A 20,889-nucleotide genomic window follows, 5' to 3' on the forward strand; every position below is an offset into this window, starting at 1 on the left:
GAGTGAAGGACGTACACAAAGCACATCTGGATCTGATAGGCTATGGCCAGGAAGGGTAGCCCTTCAGCAGAGGAACGCATTGGCAATCCGGAAGAGGAGGTTGACGTGTTTCAATGGTGGGAGGGAACCTGACGGGTAAGCTTCTGGGAAAGGAGCAAGATGGGAGGGAGTGCCGCTATAGCACTTCGAGGTGGTTGTGTTATGCTTAACAGTGACGACCAGTTGCCTTGGGGGTGCTTAAAAAATTCATGGAGGTTGGTGATGGCTATGAGGGGAGTGAGGAAGTCATTCCATAAAAATAAAAAAAGTGGTAATGAACATAAAATTTCACTAATGCTAAATCATATCTTTCATGCTAAATCATTAATCTTTAAAGAATGCATAATGCAGTGAAAGTACATTCAACATTCTTTAACTTTGTTAATTTACAAATACTGGCTTATTAAACATGACTTCACCTGTGATATTTTACTTCACCCCCTCCAATTTTCAGCAAGTAATATCTGATCGCAAATAATTGAGGTGAAACCATTGTGTAGTATATGATGTGTACATTTTATCATCTTACCTAGGACCAATCAATGAGTTTAATAAGGTTTTGTCTTTAAGCCTATTCTCCCTAAGTTTTTAAGGAACCACACAATAATTTTAGAAGAACTCTTTCCAGTCAGGTACACTTCATGTCATTAATCTACAAGAGGATTGAGCAGCATATAATGAGAATGAGCATTATTTAGCATATCCACAATTATTTAACTTTAGCATTTATATGCAAATCACAGTCAGCATGAAAACTAAAAAACTATTGATTTTCTGTTTTAATTTTTGATTTCTTGCCTTCTCATCAATAAAATCGTATTTATACATATATATATTAATAAAATATGTCTCTTTTAACTAACTACTAGTATGTTTAACTAATTACTAGTATGTTTCACATACTATATAAAATTTCACATTTGCTTTACAGTGAAAACCTCATAGAGATGTCCTTTTGATTTGCTTTACTCCTGCCACATAAGTTTTACTTAGAAATATTTGGCTAATAACAAAGAAATGTAAAATTTACCCGCATGAAGCAAGTTGTTAAATTTAAAAAATGCATACTAGTTCCATGAGACTAGATGAAGGACGCAAAAAATTAAGCAGCACAACATTTATTGTCTAATACGTCAGATTACAAAACATGAGAATTACTTTGCAAAAAAAAAATTTTAATAATTATTTGTTTGAAAGATTTTGCCTAAATATCCAGCTTCTAAAGAATAATTTTTTTTTTAACTGGCAACTTGTATATATAATATACTTTAAACTAATCATAGGTAATGAACTGTGTTAAATGAAAAAAATAACACCAAGCTCAAGTCAAGAATAAAACTTAGGATCTTCAGTATATCTGTTGCTTTACAAACTAAGGTAGCAAATCATATTTCATCAAACACAATATTAATTATAAATAACTATGACAAAAAATACAGTGTTATTTATTTTTATTAAAAAACCATTGATAAGTTACCATCCATCTACAAATCATCATCAGTAAAAAAAAAAATAACCACAATACATGTTGATATTGTAGTTTATCAACAGATATTGTAATACAGTTGAATTTTAACTGTTAAATAAACAACATAATTTCTGACATTTTTTCTACTAATAATTATAGAAAACTGGCAAGGTATGCATTATTTCTTTTAAGACACCATCAGTTTGGGAAGTTGGCAGTAGTTCAGTAGTTAACACCTTAATATTATTTAACCCTACTAATCCAATCACTTATGAGAGGATTTTGTCCATAACTGGTATTCCACTTAAATAAATAATAAAATTATGACAAATACTGTGATTAAATTGCTTTCCATCTTGTAAATATAATTATATTATTATTTAACAAAGGCAACTTTGAATAATAATACACATTTTTAGCATCACAGTTATATATTTATTTATTATCTCTGTTTGCAATTTTTTGTTACCCTACTTTTTTTTATGAGAAATGAATTTTAGCATGTAAAAATATCCAAGACTATGTAGACTACAATATAATATCTATATAATCTACATATACAATAAACAATATAATCTATCAAATATATATCTAATATAATCTATCTATATTTATGTAATCCAACTTGATCCACCTAAGTTCAGAAATTAAGTAAGATGACACTTAACTTATTTTTTCATATCTTACAATAGCGCTTTTGTGGCAACCCACATCTTCAGTTATAATTTACTTTTTAATTGTTCTTATCAAACTACATATCACACTGAAATACAATCAAATATATATAAAAGATTTTTAATAATACATGGAAAAATGTTTTTTATAAATTAAAATTGAAATGCTAGCATTACTCAAGCACTACTGTAAGATGTGAAAAAATAAGATGTCATGTTATTTAATTTATAATTTCTCCACTTAGGTGGTTGAAATTGGATTATATACAATATATTCGTACAGAGAGATATGGGTCTACAAAAGATTAACTTTAGAAAAAGAAAAAACAAAAAATATACATATATAGTAGTATAGTTTATACTACTATACATATAGAACATATATATATATAGTAATAGTATAAACTACCACTCTACAACAGAACATTTTAATTAATGAGTGATAGTTTTCTCCATTACAAATTGGGTTAGTTCCACCATGGAATGTTTTCTTTTCATATACAAATTTTTTTTTCACAGATTACAAATATTTTTTTACCTCATTTGGCAACTTATAATTATTTTTATTTTAGGTTTTTCTTTACACAGTACATAATTTATAAAAACAACTGGAGAAAAGTATGAGGAACTGTTGTGGGAAAAAGGTTATTAATTAGTAATGAATATTTCCCATGTAGTAAAATAATAAGAAATTCATTAAATTTTAATTTTAAAAAGCGATTACTCTGCATACATGAAAAATAAAATAACAGGCATTGCTTAAGTCAAAGATTTGTATCCAAAATTAAGCCAAAACCCCCAGCAGAGAAATTCACAATTTAAAAATCAACTAAACTTAAGTATGGCTGTATTCAATAAGACATAACCACAGAAAAAAATACAATAACAACCAACTTACCATAAAACCATAAGATCTTGGCATGCAGTATTCCTGCACATTATCTGCTTCAAAATCTAATATAAAATTAACAGAATATGCAAGATTGCCGCCAGGTAACCTAAAAGGTAAGGAATCAGCTCCCTTTTTAAGATATCCAGTATCAGGAGACCAATGTGAGTGACTGTACATATATTTATAAGGATAATTCAAAAGAACCTTAAGTGGTATTGATGAAATAAAACTATAATAAAAAAATTAAAAAAAAAAATTAGAAGATTTCATTATGTAAATCCACAGTTCAGTCAACATATCATAACAAATATACCATAAAAAATTCAGATCTTAACATTAGCAAAAGAGAAACTATAAGAAAATTTAAATTGACAAGTCTAATGTTGAAAAAAGAAGAATTAATAAGAAGACTAGAAAGAAAGTTCCATTAGACTAACAAAAAATGATCACACGTCACATGTTCTAAACTTGGTGTAAGAAACTGCTAGGTACCATCCATATCTGCAAAAAGGTTTGTTTTGTAGATCGACAAAGCTTAGTGACATTGTGCACCAGAGCATCAATTACAGAAAATGTCAAGATTTATGTTCATTTTTTTTAAAATCATTCATAGATCTAAAGAGGTGATCTGAAGCTTTCTGCAATTAATTATAAAACATTAAATATATTTGATGTTTTCACAAGGAAATCTTGTTCTTTATTCCAGATTATATTTTTTAAATTGAAATAATTTAAGTTAATTCAAGTTACTAGATTTTTTGAATAAATAAATAAATTCCAGCTTTCTAAGGCAAATAATAGTGTAAAGAATGGGCCTGTGCATAAAAAATTGAAAAAAACTCATATTATGTGAAATTTCTTTTAGTTTTTCTTTGGTAAAACATATGGCAATGATAATAATACAATGAGTATGAAAATATTAAAAATTTTAATTAAAACTGAAAAAGAAATACAATTTCAAAATGTTTAGTATATCATCTCGGCATCTTTTTTTATGCAGATGAAAAGGGGGATAAGAACTGATTATCTGAGGTAGACCTAGTGTGATGAGCATAAAGTGTTACTGAGATAGTGGACATAATTTTCTTCAAGTTTTCCAGCTTCAATCCTTTCTTACTTCCTTCCTCTGATTGCCAAGTTTTTCTCTGTTACATTGTTTTTTTTTCTCTATTTTCATGGGTTGAAATAGAGAAAGTAATCTACCCCCAACAATTTATTAAACTTCAAATTAGTACATTTTCCTAGTATATTTATGTAAAACACATTATTTTTGTCTCTCCCTCTCTATTAGATTCTATACTTCCCCAAGACATCTCTTTTATCTCCACACATATTGCTACTTTTCTCTTAGGTTTTTAGGATGTTTCCTTTTTTGATTGATAGGAATTCTTCTGTTTTTAACAATTGCAAGGGCAAGTCGAAAATTATCTACACTTCAGTTTATTTTCACAAAGGTATGGATTCAAAATATATGTCATTTTTCTACATACACACACACAACATAATCACATCCCTTGTCAATGCACTTGGTCCATCAGTCCCAAAGCTTGCATATTTCTTCCAAGGTGAAGATTTTTAGTTGATCATGAAACTACTTTTGCACTGCTTATTGCATGTCTAAATCTTTGGAAAATCGATGACCTCACAAGTCATCCTTGAGCAGCCCAAAGAGATGAAAATCAGAGGGAACAAGATCTGGGGTGTGGGGAGAATGTTCCAGTATCTCAAAATTCAACTTGTTGATAGTTTGAATGATGTGGTGAACATGTGCAGGTGTGCTGTCTTGGTACTCATTGTGAACAAACTTTATGGAAGACGAGTTCACTCTGGATGATTTAATGGGCAAAACCATGACTGATATTCAAAGATGACTCAGCCTTATCGATGATAACTCGCCTGTTAGGTTGATGAGCATCATGCTCCCTCTTCGTGCGTCACACTCATGCATCCGCTTTTAAACTTCTTGATCCATAAAAAAATACTTTCACATAATGAAGCACTGTGGCAAAAGTCTACAGTGAATTTCATCCCCTTCCAAACCTTCCAACCAGAGAAATCAGATCACTGCTCGTTGTTCCTCCTTGGTGCAAACTGCTAGCAAAGTGGACTTGTTTACACTGTAATAATGGAAGGCAAATGATGCGATCAGATCAAATTTTGCATACTTGATCACAATCGAACTAAATAAAAACATGCATGTGCAGAAGACAGTATGACAACCTTGAAAGTGTGTTATGGTGAAAGTGTAGATAATTTTTGACTCACCTCATAGATATCGCAAACGTAGATAAAAAATGCATACCCAACTTAAACAGACATTGTTATTTATCTTAAATTAGATTAAATGCATTTATTACAAGAAGGTAAGTTCGTCAATATCTTTTGAGAAGCAGGTGGTGTCAAACTGTCACAATTGGATAAAAAGCTATTTACATAAATAACTTTCTTTATGTAAGATATACATTATCCAGTTATGATTAAAAAAATAAAGAGATTTGTGCAAAATTGTGAAAGAAAAGTGCTGAAAATATTACACTCATTCATAAAAAAACTGTTTATATGCAGCAAACAGTTTTTAATACTATTCCCTAAAGGCTCAGTATTGAGTGTAGGTGAGTCAGTTATTGGTCTTAAAATCAAGCATTATTCTATTAATTAAAAATTAGATTAGACAAAAATCATACGTTTAATGTAAATAAAAGTAAAAACCAAATAAAAATACTGATGAAACTATTACAATTATAATTTAAATTACAAGATCTTTCAAACAGAAAATTTTGTCATGCTAAATTTCAATTTCAATTAAGTACTTACTTCTTAATGTAAGTCTGAGAATAAAATCCTAACGGTGGCACCATATTAAAAGAATGACACACACCTGAAAACAATTTAGAAAACTGCATAAGTGAACACGGGTTTTCTACTTTTTTTTCATGCCAGTACAGGTTCTTGATAGTTTTTTTACATGTCTTTATTCCCAACTGTAACAAAACAACTAAATGAGATGAAAAATTAAAATAGGAGCACAATTCAGAAAGTAAATGTTTTGCACATAATGCTTATACATGTGACCATCTACCAATGATACAGAATCCAGAGAGTTCTGTACTATTTGAGAAATATCTGAACCAAGTTTTGTGACTGAAAATATGTTATTACAGTTTCCTAACAGTTTCAAACTTGTGAAGCAATAAAAACCCATAAAATGTGAAAATTTTCAAAAGTAAATTTATTGAATCAACATTTGTATGGTGATTCATTATTCATAAATCAGAGCTACTCTCATCAAATTTCAGGGTCTCTCGAAATTTTTGATAACATCTTATCGTAGGTAAAAAAAAAATATGCTAAATGATATATATCCATTCTAAAGTGAACGTGAGCCTTGACTGGAGTTTCAATAAAAGCAAGAAGACAAAGAATTTCTTAATCGCACTGTTAGCAGCAATGAAACATGAATTCTCCATAAAATACTGAAAGTAATTGAGCAACTAATTAAAAATTGAAATTAAGCAAGCAGAAACTGATGGTGTAACCAACAAAAATTATAAATTTACAGAGCCACTGAGAAACACAAAAAAATTAAAAGCCTACTGTAAAATGGTATTTTTTTCATGAAAATGCTTGTCTGTGCTTATGTGCAATAACTCAAGAGATGCTTCAAAAATTTAGGTATGAAGCATTTTAACATCACCAGTGATTTGAATCCCGCTGAACTTCATTTTGTATCCAAAACCAAATAAATTTTTGGGAACGATGATGAGATTAAAGAAGCTGGTCAGATTATTGAATAGGTGAAAAAGTTATTAGCATAATTCTAAAATAAGAGAATTATAGGCTCAATGCAATAAGTATTTAAATTCAAATGATGACTCTAAAACCAATAACAACATTTTGTTTTAATTATCAAATAAATATCTTTTATTTACTATATGTTTTAAATCTGCTAAAATAAAACGTTTTCCTTTACTTTCTTCAAGATCCATTAAAATAATAATACTTAAGTACCTACCAAATTTAAAATCAGAAGTGAATAGAGTTAATAGATTACAGCAATAGAGAAATAACAATCAAGACTGAACAAGAGATATACTCACCTCAAAGGTGTGAATAGAAATGTTTTCAAGAATACCATCATCATCAAACTCAACTGTCTTACCATTCGAGTCAGAACAAAGTACTGATGCAAGATGCAATTGTTCAATTCTAGAAAAAGAAAAAAATTGCCAGCACAAAAAAAATTTTTACGTAAAGTGAATCTCATTTATTGTTAGTTTATTAGCCGCTAATTAGCAACCACCAGCCAATAATCTAGAAGTCAAAGAATATTCATCTAGTAAACACGTGCACTCACTTACAGAGTTTATTGAAGACCTCTTAAATTGTTGAAAAGTGAGAAATTGTTCGTGCAATTTTACATTTGTAAAAATTGATAGTTTATTAACTCGGTATAAAAAGTTTGTTAATATTTTTATAACATATTGCAACATTTATCTTAAGCAAATAACACTTATCATACTGTACACATTTTTAAAGAACTAAGAGGTAAACAAAGTACCAGATGACCTGAAGTTTGTTTACTTCTTTCAAGTAATCTTCACATAATCGTAATTTAATTAACTCCTAGTTAAGGAGGTGGTAACTACTCCTGTCCCTGGCTTCTAAACTATAAGTAATGACTAGCACTCATTTGGCAGCCAGAGAATCCCGGAATGCTGTGCCAGTGAAGGAGTGTAACACTGACAGACAAAAAAAAAAGTTAATGTTTCTCTAAGTGTGATACCATTTCTTTGCGTACATTACAAATCTGTTAATACAATTTTTCCATCGTCGTTAGTTTTAAATGAATTACGCTTCAAAAACAATTAAGGGAAAATATAATTAAAATCTGTAAAATTAATAATTTCGCATGACCATACCTGTGTTAGAATGATTTCGCTTTTTCTTTCCTTTTATAAATAGCCTCGGGCACATCCCGAATTAATGTTCATCAATAATCGGCTGGCGTGTTAGTATCCCATTTCACTTTATAGCAGCTTTCCATCACCGAAATATCTTGGTGGAAACGGTCGCCGTTTTCGTCACTTACGTCCCCGAGGTTGTCCGGGAAAAAATCCAGATGTGAGCGGAGGAAATGTATTTTCAAAAACATGTTACAACCATAGCTCTATATGAAATAAATAGTTGATTAACAATATCGTGGAAATAGTAGGATTTTTGTTTGCAAATAAAATTTTTGAGAAAATTTTTGCAAACGTCTTTAAATTAAGCCCAAGCTGTAGTTTCTGCATTATTTAACAACGAGTTAAATACATCGTCTTTGACCGACTCTCTTATTTGAGGACCAACAAATATTCCTTCTTTAATTTTTCCTTCACTTACATTTGGAAATTTCTGCCTGATGTACAGAAACCCGGGACTATCCTTCTTCATTGCTTTTACAAAATTTTTCATTAGTCCTAGCTTCATATGGTGAGGGGGTAAAAACATTTTTTTGGGGTTCAACTAAGGGCTCGTGAATAATATTTTTCCCATTTGGAGTTAAGTTGTCTCGTCTCTTCCTCCCTTTGGTAACATAATGTTTATCTCTAGCTCGGTTGCCCCGTTCGCAAAGAAAACGCATGCACTTAGTATAACCTAACAAAATAGCTATAACTTTTAAATCACCATATGTTCCAGCTATGTTTTTTATCATTTATTTTTCAAGAACGTCTTTCATCACTTCATATGTCTCTTTCAAGTTAATACCATTAGCCATTGGTATCAAAGGATATTTGTTACCGTTGTGTAGTAGAACCGCTTTTAAAGTATACTTGGACGAATGAATCTATGAAAAGGCGCCAGTCCTCAGATTTGTGAACTTGTCCTAAGCGCAACATAAGCTCATCGATATTTGTGCGATAAACCAAACTATTTTAATCAATAAAGTACTGAGAAAGTTCTTTTTGTCAGCTTCGAAAGCCCGAAATTTTTGTATTTTTTTTAAAGTAAATTCCAACCTTGCAGTCTTGATCCTAACAGTTCAGCTTGATTTTTGATAAATTTAAATCCTTAACCGAGTCATTTAATTCACCTTGTGATATAAGATGCGGCTTACTGGAAGATAATTCAAAATCAAAATCATTGTCGTCTTCTTCAGTATCGCTTGATTCTTCATCGCTGCTTTAGAATCATACATTCACAGGCGGCTCAGGAACTGGAATAATTTCACTGTGAGGTATAAGCCTGATTGCAGTTTGCAATGAAGGATATTTTTCAGTATGATTAGATTTTTTGGAAATTCCACATACACTTGCTAAACAAAATTAACAATCGGTGACATGATCCTTTGATTCACGCCAAGCCGTAGGTACATATGTCATAATATGTGACTATGATATGATTTAATTCTATTCCAGTATTGTTTATTTATAGCTTACAAATTATGTTAACAAAGTTAAACAATAAAAAATGAGCTAACAAAATACAATATAGGAGCTGAAAATGCTAACTATACATTGAAAAAATCCTTTTATTAAATTTTAAATTTAAAAAAAAAAATGGTAGGTAATAGAAAGATTCTGAGTTCATATTAGTTTTCAGCATCAAAAAACAGATTAAAATCACGTATCCCATATTAGGAAACAAAAATTAAGTTTATTAGTGTAATCAATGACTAGTTAGTGGCTAGTAGACTAACCTGAAGTCTGCTTAACATAAGATCAATATTACCTAATGTCTCTTCAGGCACTAGATCTTATGTTGGTCTTAACATCTTATCTATAACCCAGCAGGATCCCAAAATTAAAAAAAAAGTTTGTGACAAAAATTATTATTTTTTTTAAATTTATTTTTGTTCTATGAAATCTTTTACTAAAATATGTCCACACCGAGTAAATTGTAAAAAGCTGTTTCTCCAAAATGTGAGGAATAAGTAATCCATGTTTGAAACATGAAGTTTTTTTTTTGTAAAATGCATCCTCAGTAAGAAAAAATAAAAAGGTATCGCCAAACGAAAAGTAAACTTCTTTTTGAAATTAGAGGGAAAATTTTCAATATTATCATGATTATTAGTTTTATCTACCGACTTATTTTTTTGTCGAGAGAATTTTTTTGAGAATAGGAATCCGTTGGTAAATATTTCAAGAGAAGATAAATCAGAAAGTTAACATTTCAATCGTATAAATTGTTTTTTGGTTAAATATATCCAGATACAAACGTCATTAAACCCAGGGTCTTGCATTTCATGCGTACTTCTAAATGTAAAAAAAAAACACGTATAAAAAATGAGATAACATGATAATCAGCACAAATTAAAATTTTGTTGCAACTTTGTATGAAATAGAAAGCGTCCCAATTTACAGACATAACTTAAATTACTTATATGGAGTACAGATTGTACAAATACTAGATCGTGGATACCGGTGTTCTTTGGTGGTTGGGTTTCAATTAACCACACATCTCAGGAACGATCGAACTGAGAATGTACAAGACTACACCATTTATACTCATACATACCATGCTCATTCATCCTCTGAAGTATTATCTAAACGGTAGTTACCGGAGGCTAAACAGGAAAAAGAAAGAAAGATTGTACAAATATGAAAAATTGTCACCCACCACCAGTCTAAAAATATTGTGAAATTTTATATAACTTTCTAGAAAATTAACATAAAATATTTTTTTTTTAAAAGTTTTTACTTAACATAAGGCTTGAAAATTTTTCACATAAAAAAATACTCCTATAAGTTACAAACAGTTTAATTTTATATTAATTGATTTTATAACGAAAAATTAAATCATCAAATACCTAAAAAATCACGAAACAAAATTTTATTTTTCTTGTAAAAAAAATCCTCATTTTATGAGGAAATCACAGACCACCACCAGATGTAACTCACAATACGAACATTTTCAACACTAGAAAAGGCACAAAGATCGGAACATATGAATTGTACTGGGAGGACCTCAAGGCCCATACAGTCCGATCAGTGAGACTTGGATAACGGACTGACTACAGTGATCCTGTGTTCATAAAAAATAATAACAATAATAAAACAAACAAACATGTGGGCAGTGATATCTGAAACGCATCTGATAGGACCATATTTTTTGTAGGAAGTGTTATAATGTACGTAATATCTGAAGGTGGGTCTATAGTACGCTATGGCATCCCCTCCACTTCACTTAACATCACTCGGCGACTCTCACACCAGCAGCCAAAATAGCGAATTCCTAAAATCACCAATTAATTTGCACTGACTTGTACAATAACTAAAAACGTCATTATTATAGTAACGAAATATGTTCTGGTTATTTATTTATTACAAACAAAATTATTTATGCCTAATATTTTATTCAAAATGTATATGAAGTAATTTATTTATTTATTTCTTGAAAGTGCATGTTTTTTTTCAAGTATGTTATTTCATTTCTTCTGATTTTAAGGAACTACGCCTCTCCATTACACGCATATTCAAATAATTATCACAATCAGTTTGAGCGCCCAATTCGTAACTCCCCACAAGCCTATTTTGTGGTTTTTTCTTTTTTGGGGGTTTTTTGGAGGGGGTCTGAAAATGACGGGAGAGGGGGTCGAGGGAGTCGGAAGAAGTGGAGATCCAAAAGGGTTTGACCAAATTCAGAAGTCCTTGTTTGTCTCTGTATTGATGATGTCACTGTCTTGTTCGATCTTGACAATCAACTTAGAATATTTCTGCTATGAAATAGGTTATGTTGTACCTATTTTCCTATAGTTTAACATTTAAAAAACAGCTTTACAAAAATCTAAATAACTGGTCAGTCCGTCGCCCGATTTTCACCAAATTTTGTACACATGTCCAGTATATGTCCACAAATGTCCATATGTCCAAATCACTTAAATCACCAAAACTCCGTCCAAAAAAACACATCAGCGCAGAGGTAAAAATTCATCAACTGTACAGCTCAGCAACCTCAACTTGACTTATTGGTTAAAAATCACTGATATTAGAACTTCAAAACATAACAAATAAAATTACTTCCAAATATAATTCAAAAAGACAGAAATTATCCCCCAAAAACCATCACAATTAAAAGAAGTAAACATAAATGCTAATAAAATCAGAATAGTAACCAGATTTAAATACTCGGATAAATAAGATGCAACCTAAACAAAAAACCTCAATTCAAATAAGAATAAACAAAGTAGCTAAAGCACAAAAGTTAACCTACAATAAAAAAGTCTATCCATAAATGCAAAAATAAAACGCTACAAAAGACACAACATAGTTATTAAAAACCTCGATCCAAATAAGAAGAAACAAATTAGCCAAAGCTCAGAAATTAACCTGGTACACTTTCAATAAAAAATTCCTACTAATAAACCCTAAAATAAGACAGTACAACACAGTTATAAAACCAGAAGCCACTTATGCAGCAGAAACACTCTTCCATCTGAACAAACAATTGAAGACAGACAGACTCCAGAAAATCGAAAGAAGAATTGGAAAAACCTGCATCAATAAAAAGTACCAGAAAGATGGGCAGTGGTGGACTGTGCCAACAAAGTTATATACAAAGAGTTAGAACCCATCATTGATACCATGTGTAAGAGGAGACTAGGATTCTTTGGACAGAATTATCATGAGAATTCAAGACTGAAAACTTCAGAAACATCTAGTACATACAATCTCAACTCGAAAAACACCAGGCCAGGATGCAGATGTATCAGAGAAATAAGCCAGGATCTGAAGGAAATTGGCCTTACACCAGAAGACACCACAGATAAGATAAAATTAAACAAGAAAATCAAGAACAAAAACACTCACTTCATACTCACAAGAAAAAACTCACAATACGACCATTTTCAACACTAGAAAGGGCACAAAGATCGGAACATATGAAATGTACTGAGAGGACCTCAAGGCCCATACAGTCTGATCAGTGAGACTTGGATACACACACTGACTACAGTGATCCTATGTGTTCATAAAAAATAATAACAATAATAAAACAAACTCTTAAACTACTATACTGTGTTTTGGTGGTATATATTTCATTTAACATTAAACAAACATTAAAAACACACATGGCTTGTTGTTTTTCGAGTCGAGATTGTATGTACTAAATGTTTCTGAAGTCTTCAACGTTGCATTCTCATAATAATTATGTCCAAAGAATCCTAGTCTCCTCTTACATATTATATCAATGATGGGTTCTAACTCTGTACATTGTTGGTACAGTTGTACTTTTTTATTAGCATAGTGTTCAGTCAATATGTTAATGAATTATTTGAGTTTTCAAAAACACAAAAAATATATGTGATATAAAACTATGAAATATCTGAATATTCAACTGTTTATATTTACATTGATTTTGTTTGTTTACAACTTTACTGAGCATAATGATGTCAGCTGTAAAATAATTATTTTTTCTTGTTTAAGTGTGTTAAATAGATATTTTAAATCATAATCATTACTCAAGATATAATATGCAGGAAACATATAATTTTTGCAAACTTTTATTTGTTTTCATTCATGCGTTCAAAGTTTTTTGTAAAAATGTTTTTTTTGTTTCCTTTTTAATAATTAACTGTTTATTTTGATATATGTTCATTCTGTTAAATATAATTTTGTGATTTAAGAAAACTTTAAGAGGCAAAAAACCTGTTAACATTTGCATAAAGATTGAATGCAGCTGCACATTTGGAAGTAAAGATGATTTTCAGACTAAATTCTCATTTTTTAAATTTGTTCATACAATAGTTATTCAATAACTGGGATGTATTCATATTATTTAAAAAAATACAATAAAAATATATAATTACTATATTAAAACTTACAGCAAAGCTAAAAATTAATAAAAAGTGAAAATTTTAATAACTGCTACTTTAAAATGGTCTAATGTTACACAAAAAACATTCAATACCCTATATGGTTGGTAAAATTTTATTATAAATCTAATCATTAAAAAAATTATTTAGAATTTTATGAAAATTCAATTAGTAAAAAAAAACCTGAAAACATTTTGTTTCAGCCATGATTACTAGTAAACTAGCATAAGTAAATTTTTAATACACAAAAAGGGATAACTTAATTCATAAAAATGAATTTTTTTATATAACTCCTCTAGCTATACACCCTTCATTCTTTTCTTTTCCATTTCATTCATTCATTCTTTTTTAATAGTCTCATCAATACCAAGGGGGGTGAAGGGTGGCACGAAAATACTCCTTCATGACATCTGTTGCTTCTTCTTGCTGTCAGATCTGATTTAATTACAAACATAACCCCAAGAGAAAATAAGGGTGTATTCATCCCTGCCTTCTTCTGCCATCTTTGTTCAGATAATTAACACCAACATTTTCGACACTCATGTCCATTTGTTCGGCAGCATAGGTGATGTGATGTTATTAGAGGTTAGCATGCCATATTCTCTCAGGCATGTATTTCTGTGCTGCAAGAACCTTCTACATTCAAACACAGTGTGCTCTGCTGTTTCTTCCCTTCCACAATAACCACACTCAGCAGAAGGTCTGAATGCCAGCATGCACAGGTATGCTTTGAAGCAACCCTGCAACTGATCAGGAACTGGGTCACCTCATACCCCAGTTCTTCAAGCTTGCAGTGCACCCATCATTCTGAGTCTGGGAGCAGTCAATGTGTACACATATCTTTCAACTGATCCCATCTCTCCTGCGAGCTGTGAAACAACAATGCTTCTGCCTCTGAAGTTAAAAATTGGTAATAAATTCCTAATTTTCCACTTTTCCACAAAGCATCATCTTTCATTAGATAAATAATTATAAAATAAGTAAGTAAAGCACACTTCTTTATGAAAACTTAAATTTTAACTAATAATTATTTTACTTCAGCATAAGGAAAATATTATTCATCCAATTATTTGTAAGTGACTATGAGAACACAATTACATAGACTAAAGAAATGGCTTATGTTGCATTAGTTTTGTACACAATGGAAAGCTGACTGATATATCTTACTGAGTGTCATATCATGTATGATCAAACAAAGCTAGACAGTGAATACAAAGTTTTTAAAAGAATTAATGTTACTACTCAGAATGATAAGTAGTAGTTAAAACAAGCTATTGAAAAAATAAATATATAAACAAATATACATGAATATTTAAACAAAAACTATTCTAATAATAAAACAAAAGCTTAATTACTCCTCTGTTGTCAGATTTTCTGTCTCTGATTTTATCATCACATTAGATATGTTATAAACTGAAGCAGGTATCTGATTACCCCTGCAAAGTGTAATTGCAGGGAATGGCACATTCCAAACAGGTACATTGTTTCCATTTATTGACAACAAAATAGAATTACTTAGATAATGCAGAATCTGATGATTAATTGTTATTGCCATTCCAAAACATACTAACAACATAACTATTATCCAAAACAATCTGCAAACAAAATAAAACAAGAAAGATTAGATAAACTGAATTTTTTTATTCATTTTGTAATTTCATAGAATTCATTTTAAATTACAGAACTTTTATTTTGATGGCTATGTATCAAATAACATAATTAGTTCCAAACATAACGTTTAAAAATTAAACTTACACTTCTCAAGCATAAAATTTGAAAATTAAATTTACATACCTGTACTTTTTGCTAAGAATAATCATTCTCAAGAAATTAAATAATTTAAAGGGATTAAAGATACTCAAAGATAATCAGATAAATCTGAAACACCTTTTCCAAAAGAAATACAAATCAACATGTATGAGTAAAATTGTGGTTAAATACCAAAATGCTACTAACAGCTTTTAGTTAAAGACAAGATAGTATAGAAATTTGAAAATCATCATTATTAATTATGTAACAGTCAAGTTTTTCACTTCAATAACAAACGTTACTAAAGAGTACTGTCTCCTAACTAGAAATGACATCAGTCTATACAAAATATTTTCAATTAATTAAAAAAAATTACTTAGCCTCACCAAACTTAGATTACAATATTTAGACTCACAATTAATAATCTTTTGTAGGTATATATATATATATATATTAAGAAAAAATATTAGGCTAGTTAAAACTGACTGAAAGCAAGGTCAGTCCTAAGTACAGCACTAAATTTCATAAGCTGTTATAGTTTAATTATTCTATTACGTCTGAAATATGTTAGGAATTATTGAAATCCTAGAATGTTAGTTGAGAATTAGAAACCTAAAATAATTAATAACAAAGAGGGTCGATTTATTCTCTGGGATTTAATTAAAATGTTTCTTGATTAGTGACTAAAATAAACATTCCATTATTCCATTATTATTTCATTAATAAGTAATTATATATTGTTAAATCTGAAATAGAAAGAACAAAAAATTTTGCTATATATCACCAGGGCTGGTGTAGTGGTAATTTGTCATTGCAATTCAGTTATTTAACAAATCATTTTTCAAAGTTGAAGGTTCTAAGGGTCAAATCCTTGTAAACATTAGTTACTTTTATATGGATTTGAATATTAGACAGTGGATACTAGTTTGATTTGGTGGTTGGGATTCAATTAACCACACAACTCAGGATGATCGATCTGAGTCTGTACAAGATTACACCTCATTTACATGTGATACATATCATCCTCATCTCGTTGTGCTAAGAAGGGGTTGTTTATTGTTCACTAACTGAACAGATTGCATTGTACTCATTAGGAAAATATAATATATCTTCAAGTAATTGTTATTTGTATTACTTACAACTAAAAAATAATCTCTTCATTAATATCCAAAATTAAGTTTACTAAGTATGGATAATTACATTTCACTGCTTTCAGTGCATAATACGAAAAGCATAAGAATTTTTCATTTGATTATTTGTTTGTATGTAAATGATTTATTCATTTTGGCTATTGAAGAAATGAGAGTGTGTAGTTTTTACACATCACTATTACTAAACCGCAAGTCTGTGAAATGCTGAATTACTGACATAACCTAGTGAATAATAATCATAAAAATAAAAATAGAGTTCTACTTAAGCTAACAAAAAAAAATCTTGGTACAAGCAGCACATTTTTTATTGATTTTCATGTACCTATTTGGCTGGTTGCTTAATTCAGTCAACTCCAGCCATGCACAACCACATAAAGTACCTTGAATGAGATTTTTTTTATATAATACTTTGTTTTTCAGTAACCTCAGACTTGCCTTTTGTTTTAATATAATTTTTTTAATAAAAATCTATCATTTTTTGTTAACATAAATAAATAATTATATTCTATAAAACACTCATTGTAATGTTGTAATACTACACATTTAAGCTGTAAATTTTCAATTTAATAACAGTAGCATTAGCATAAGAATGAGTGCATCCAAAAACTCCAAAACTCTATCAAAATGAACTTAAATTATTTCAAAATATCTTCAACTTTTATGCTGGAATTTACAGTAGTTTTCAGATGTAATGTTAAAAAAATAAAAGTTATTTATATAATACAAAAAAAAATTATTTCTATTCTTTCTGATCACCATACCTTGGAATGGATAGCAGGCATCATGTACATAATAATGGAATGCAGAGACTAATAACCATCATTATTAATGATAAACCGAGGCTTTAAATAAAGTATGTACTAAATGGGAACTCATGATCTTACATCAGCAACTGTGTTTAATTATAACAGAATTTTTCAGTCTTATAAATAAAGATTTTCTATTTTAAAAAGGAATTCTATTTCTAGGAAATTTTCAATTTAAATGTAATTCTAGTTAGGTTGCTCTTAACCCTTTTAGTAATGGCAGTCGAACAGTTAAATAAAATGTTTACAGACACCACACATGAAGGGATAGGAAGGATAGCCCTCCTGGGGAAAGGCATCATGGCATCCAGAAGTAGAGGTATTGCTTCCATGAACCAGGAAGGAACCCGTCGGGAACTCCGAAGGGCGGAAAAGATAAAGGGTGGGTGGTTAGTCGCCACTGCGTCACTTGAGGCCAGCTGAGTAATGTCTTTTAGGTGGTTACCGGCTGCCCTTAACTGGTTAAAAAGGATAGAAGAAAAAGACATCACACATGAATCAGTATTAATAATATTGCTCAGTATGATTTCTATAAATATTCTTAAAAAATGATTCTGCTGTTGAAATTATTTACAGTAACCAAACTAAATTGTAATTATAATTGTAACTACTATAAAATGATCAAGACATACATTTATTTACTTTTTACTATTTTTCAATTTTTTGATTACATATACATTAAAAAAAAGTTATAATGAGTAAGCAAAGTAGTTTTCTTTTGAGTAGACATTACATAGCTTATTAATACAGTTCTGTTATAAAAAAAATTATATAAAGTTGGTTATAAAAAGCAGAATCTAACTTAATCTTGTTTCTTGTACAACAAAATAAGTCACTAATTTTCAGTAAACTGCAACCCTTAAAATGTCTTTTTTTTATTTTCCCTATACAAATTTAAATTTACTTAACTGTATAAAATATTTTGTTACTCATATCCGATCAAGGAATATAGAAACTATACATCAAGAGAGATAAGTCTTTGAGATTTGCTCATTTGTGGAATAAATTATTGCATCCATAAATCTACTTTCATCAAGATTGAACTAGTTACATTTTGTTAATTTGATTTTCCCAAATTATATATTTAAAGAGCTTGTGTTACATAGGTTATTATATATAAGTTTATTAAGTATTAAAGTTTATTCTAAATAGTTTTAGTTTTGTGACCATAAATGTGTTCAATTTTAATTGTGTTTATTCATGTAATTTACTGTTGCAGGTTTTTCTGCGTTTTCAAATCTCATAATATACCCTAAAAGTAGGGTTAGAACATAGATTCCATTTGATCAATGTAGAACATTATGCAGTTGGAGCAGTTCAATTTAAATATTCAATACATGTTGTTTGTCGGGTGATTATATTCTGCAGATAACATTTGTTTAGTTTATTGTTTTCAAGACTACATTGAATCCAGGTTTTTTAAATTTATGAATTATTTTCTCTGAGTATGTGTGTTAACATGATGTATTTTGTTTTAGCTTTGTTTTTTTTTTTAGAATGCATCAATGAATATCTTATACTAGTCTGTAAATGTTAGGTATTTCATAATGCTTACTTTTGTGTAATATGTGGTTCAAACGAGTAAAAACAATTTACGTGATATTTGGTGGTTTGACATTATATAATTTTAAAAAACAACTGTTTTAATATAATTGACAAATAAATTATAATGAATTACCTCTCATAAAAAGGTCGACTTCTTTCAGCAAAATATCTGAGACCATGCAGTGATGCCATATCACAATAACTTTTAAGGTACATATTGAATTGTACCCAACATCCTTCAGAAGCAGTTGCTTTCGGATGAGACAACTGTAATGATGGCACTTTATTGTTATCATAATGTGTAAATAGCTTTTTTCTTAAATGATTAATATGATATGGTGTTCTCTGAAATTACACAACTGATACAATAAAGATAAAAATCAAAACACAGCAAATGTTTCACAAACATAAAAAATTCACCGCAAAGCAAATCGGTTGAAGGTCTCTGTAATTTATATGTTAATATACATACATTTATTTCTAAAATAACTAATTGGTTAAACGCAAATAGAAAGCGCTAACCCAATTTTTTTTAAACTAATTCTTAATAATCAAACAGTAATCAATGCATGTAGTAATCAATGAAAGAGCAAAGCATGAAATTCATCCTTTCCCATTCAATTGTCAATATCATTTCTCATAAAAATTTGGTGCACCCTGCCTTAACAGATGATCTGACATAGTACTACAATCATAATTCTCTTACTAAAATAAAAACTAATATTTTGCTTGTAAATACACATTTTGTGCAGGATTGTCTGTCAGTTTATACATCATAAGGTGGAAGCTACAGTGCAGAAATTGGTTAATAATCCGCTTCTCAAACTCTGTTAAATCATACATCCAAACAAAAACTAGTTGTAGATCCACACTGTATTTTTGAGCCAAACTATCTGCGCGCGCGGCCGTGAATTACTAGCCCAACCGAAAGCATCATGTTTGTTTCTAACGGCTGACACCTGTGATGTGGATAATGTGAAGCGCTAAACCAACATTCATTAAAATTAAAATATTTGCTAATACATGTCATTAATTTGTAATTTAGAAATAATTATTACGAATTCGTTAATTAATGTATTTAGTTTAAATTTATAAAGTTAAAATGTAATTACGATCTTATGAAACGGTTCTTTATTTATAGTATAAACTACACGCATTATTCGAATTCAAATTTATCCAATAAAATGCAAAATTATTTAATAAAATACGATAACCGAGTATGTTATTTTAATAAAATAACATACTTTGCTATAAAATAATTATTTAGTGTAATATTTAAAAGCTTATTTTCTGTCAAATAATTACAACTATTATGTATTATTTCATAAATTGTATGAAAATAATAGTAAAGAGTAATATTTTACTATTAAATATACCCTAAAATGAAATTGTTTAAAAAAATATTACGGTTTTACGTACCGTTTATCACTTAACTTAGTACCAGTACTATGTTAACAATCAAGGCGTTGGTTTGCATGGCATTTCCCCTACCACCAGCACATTCGATCGCCCTAAAGCATAAGAACGTAGTCTGCGCTACAAACGGCTACTGAGCCTCGATTCAGTTACACGACCTGTCCTCACTGGCTCCTAGAGCTAATCTAATTGCGTGAGCAAACTAAATGTGTTGCCACACATTACTCGCTTTGTGTCTCACCGCTCACTTGTCATATATTACTAAAATGGCTAGGTGCACCCCATCAACTACCAAAAATATATGAGATCCGTAAATTAAAATTTGCTTCGTCTAGACAGCAATTCGCTGCCACGCAT

At 29.9% G+C, this 20,889-nt stretch overlaps 1 protein-coding gene across 1 annotated transcript in view; it reads right to left on the reverse strand.

Moving 5' to 3' along the window:
* LOC142329320 (pickpocket protein 28-like) overlaps positions 1-20,889 on the reverse strand; it is a 41,850-nt gene that overhangs the window by 19,158 nt on the left and 1,803 nt on the right. The window contains exons 2-6 of the mRNA XM_075373802.1: positions 19,250-19,461; positions 15,221-15,460; positions 7,171-7,279; positions 5,888-6,054; positions 3,080-3,302 (exon numbers count right to left, since the gene is read on the reverse strand). Of these exons, the coding sequence (XP_075229917.1) occupies positions 3,080-3,302; positions 5,888-6,054; positions 7,171-7,279; positions 15,221-15,460; positions 19,250-19,461 (951 nt within the window). The remainder of the gene's footprint in view (positions 1-3,079; positions 3,303-5,887; positions 6,055-7,170; positions 7,280-15,220; positions 15,461-19,249; positions 19,462-20,889) is intronic.

The sequence above is a fragment of the Lycorma delicatula genome, chromosome 8 (genome assembly GCF_047948215.1).
Source record: "Lycorma delicatula isolate Av1 chromosome 8, ASM4794821v1, whole genome shotgun sequence".
NCBI classification, from domain to species: Eukaryota; Metazoa; Arthropoda; class Insecta; order Hemiptera; family Fulgoridae; genus Lycorma; species Lycorma delicatula.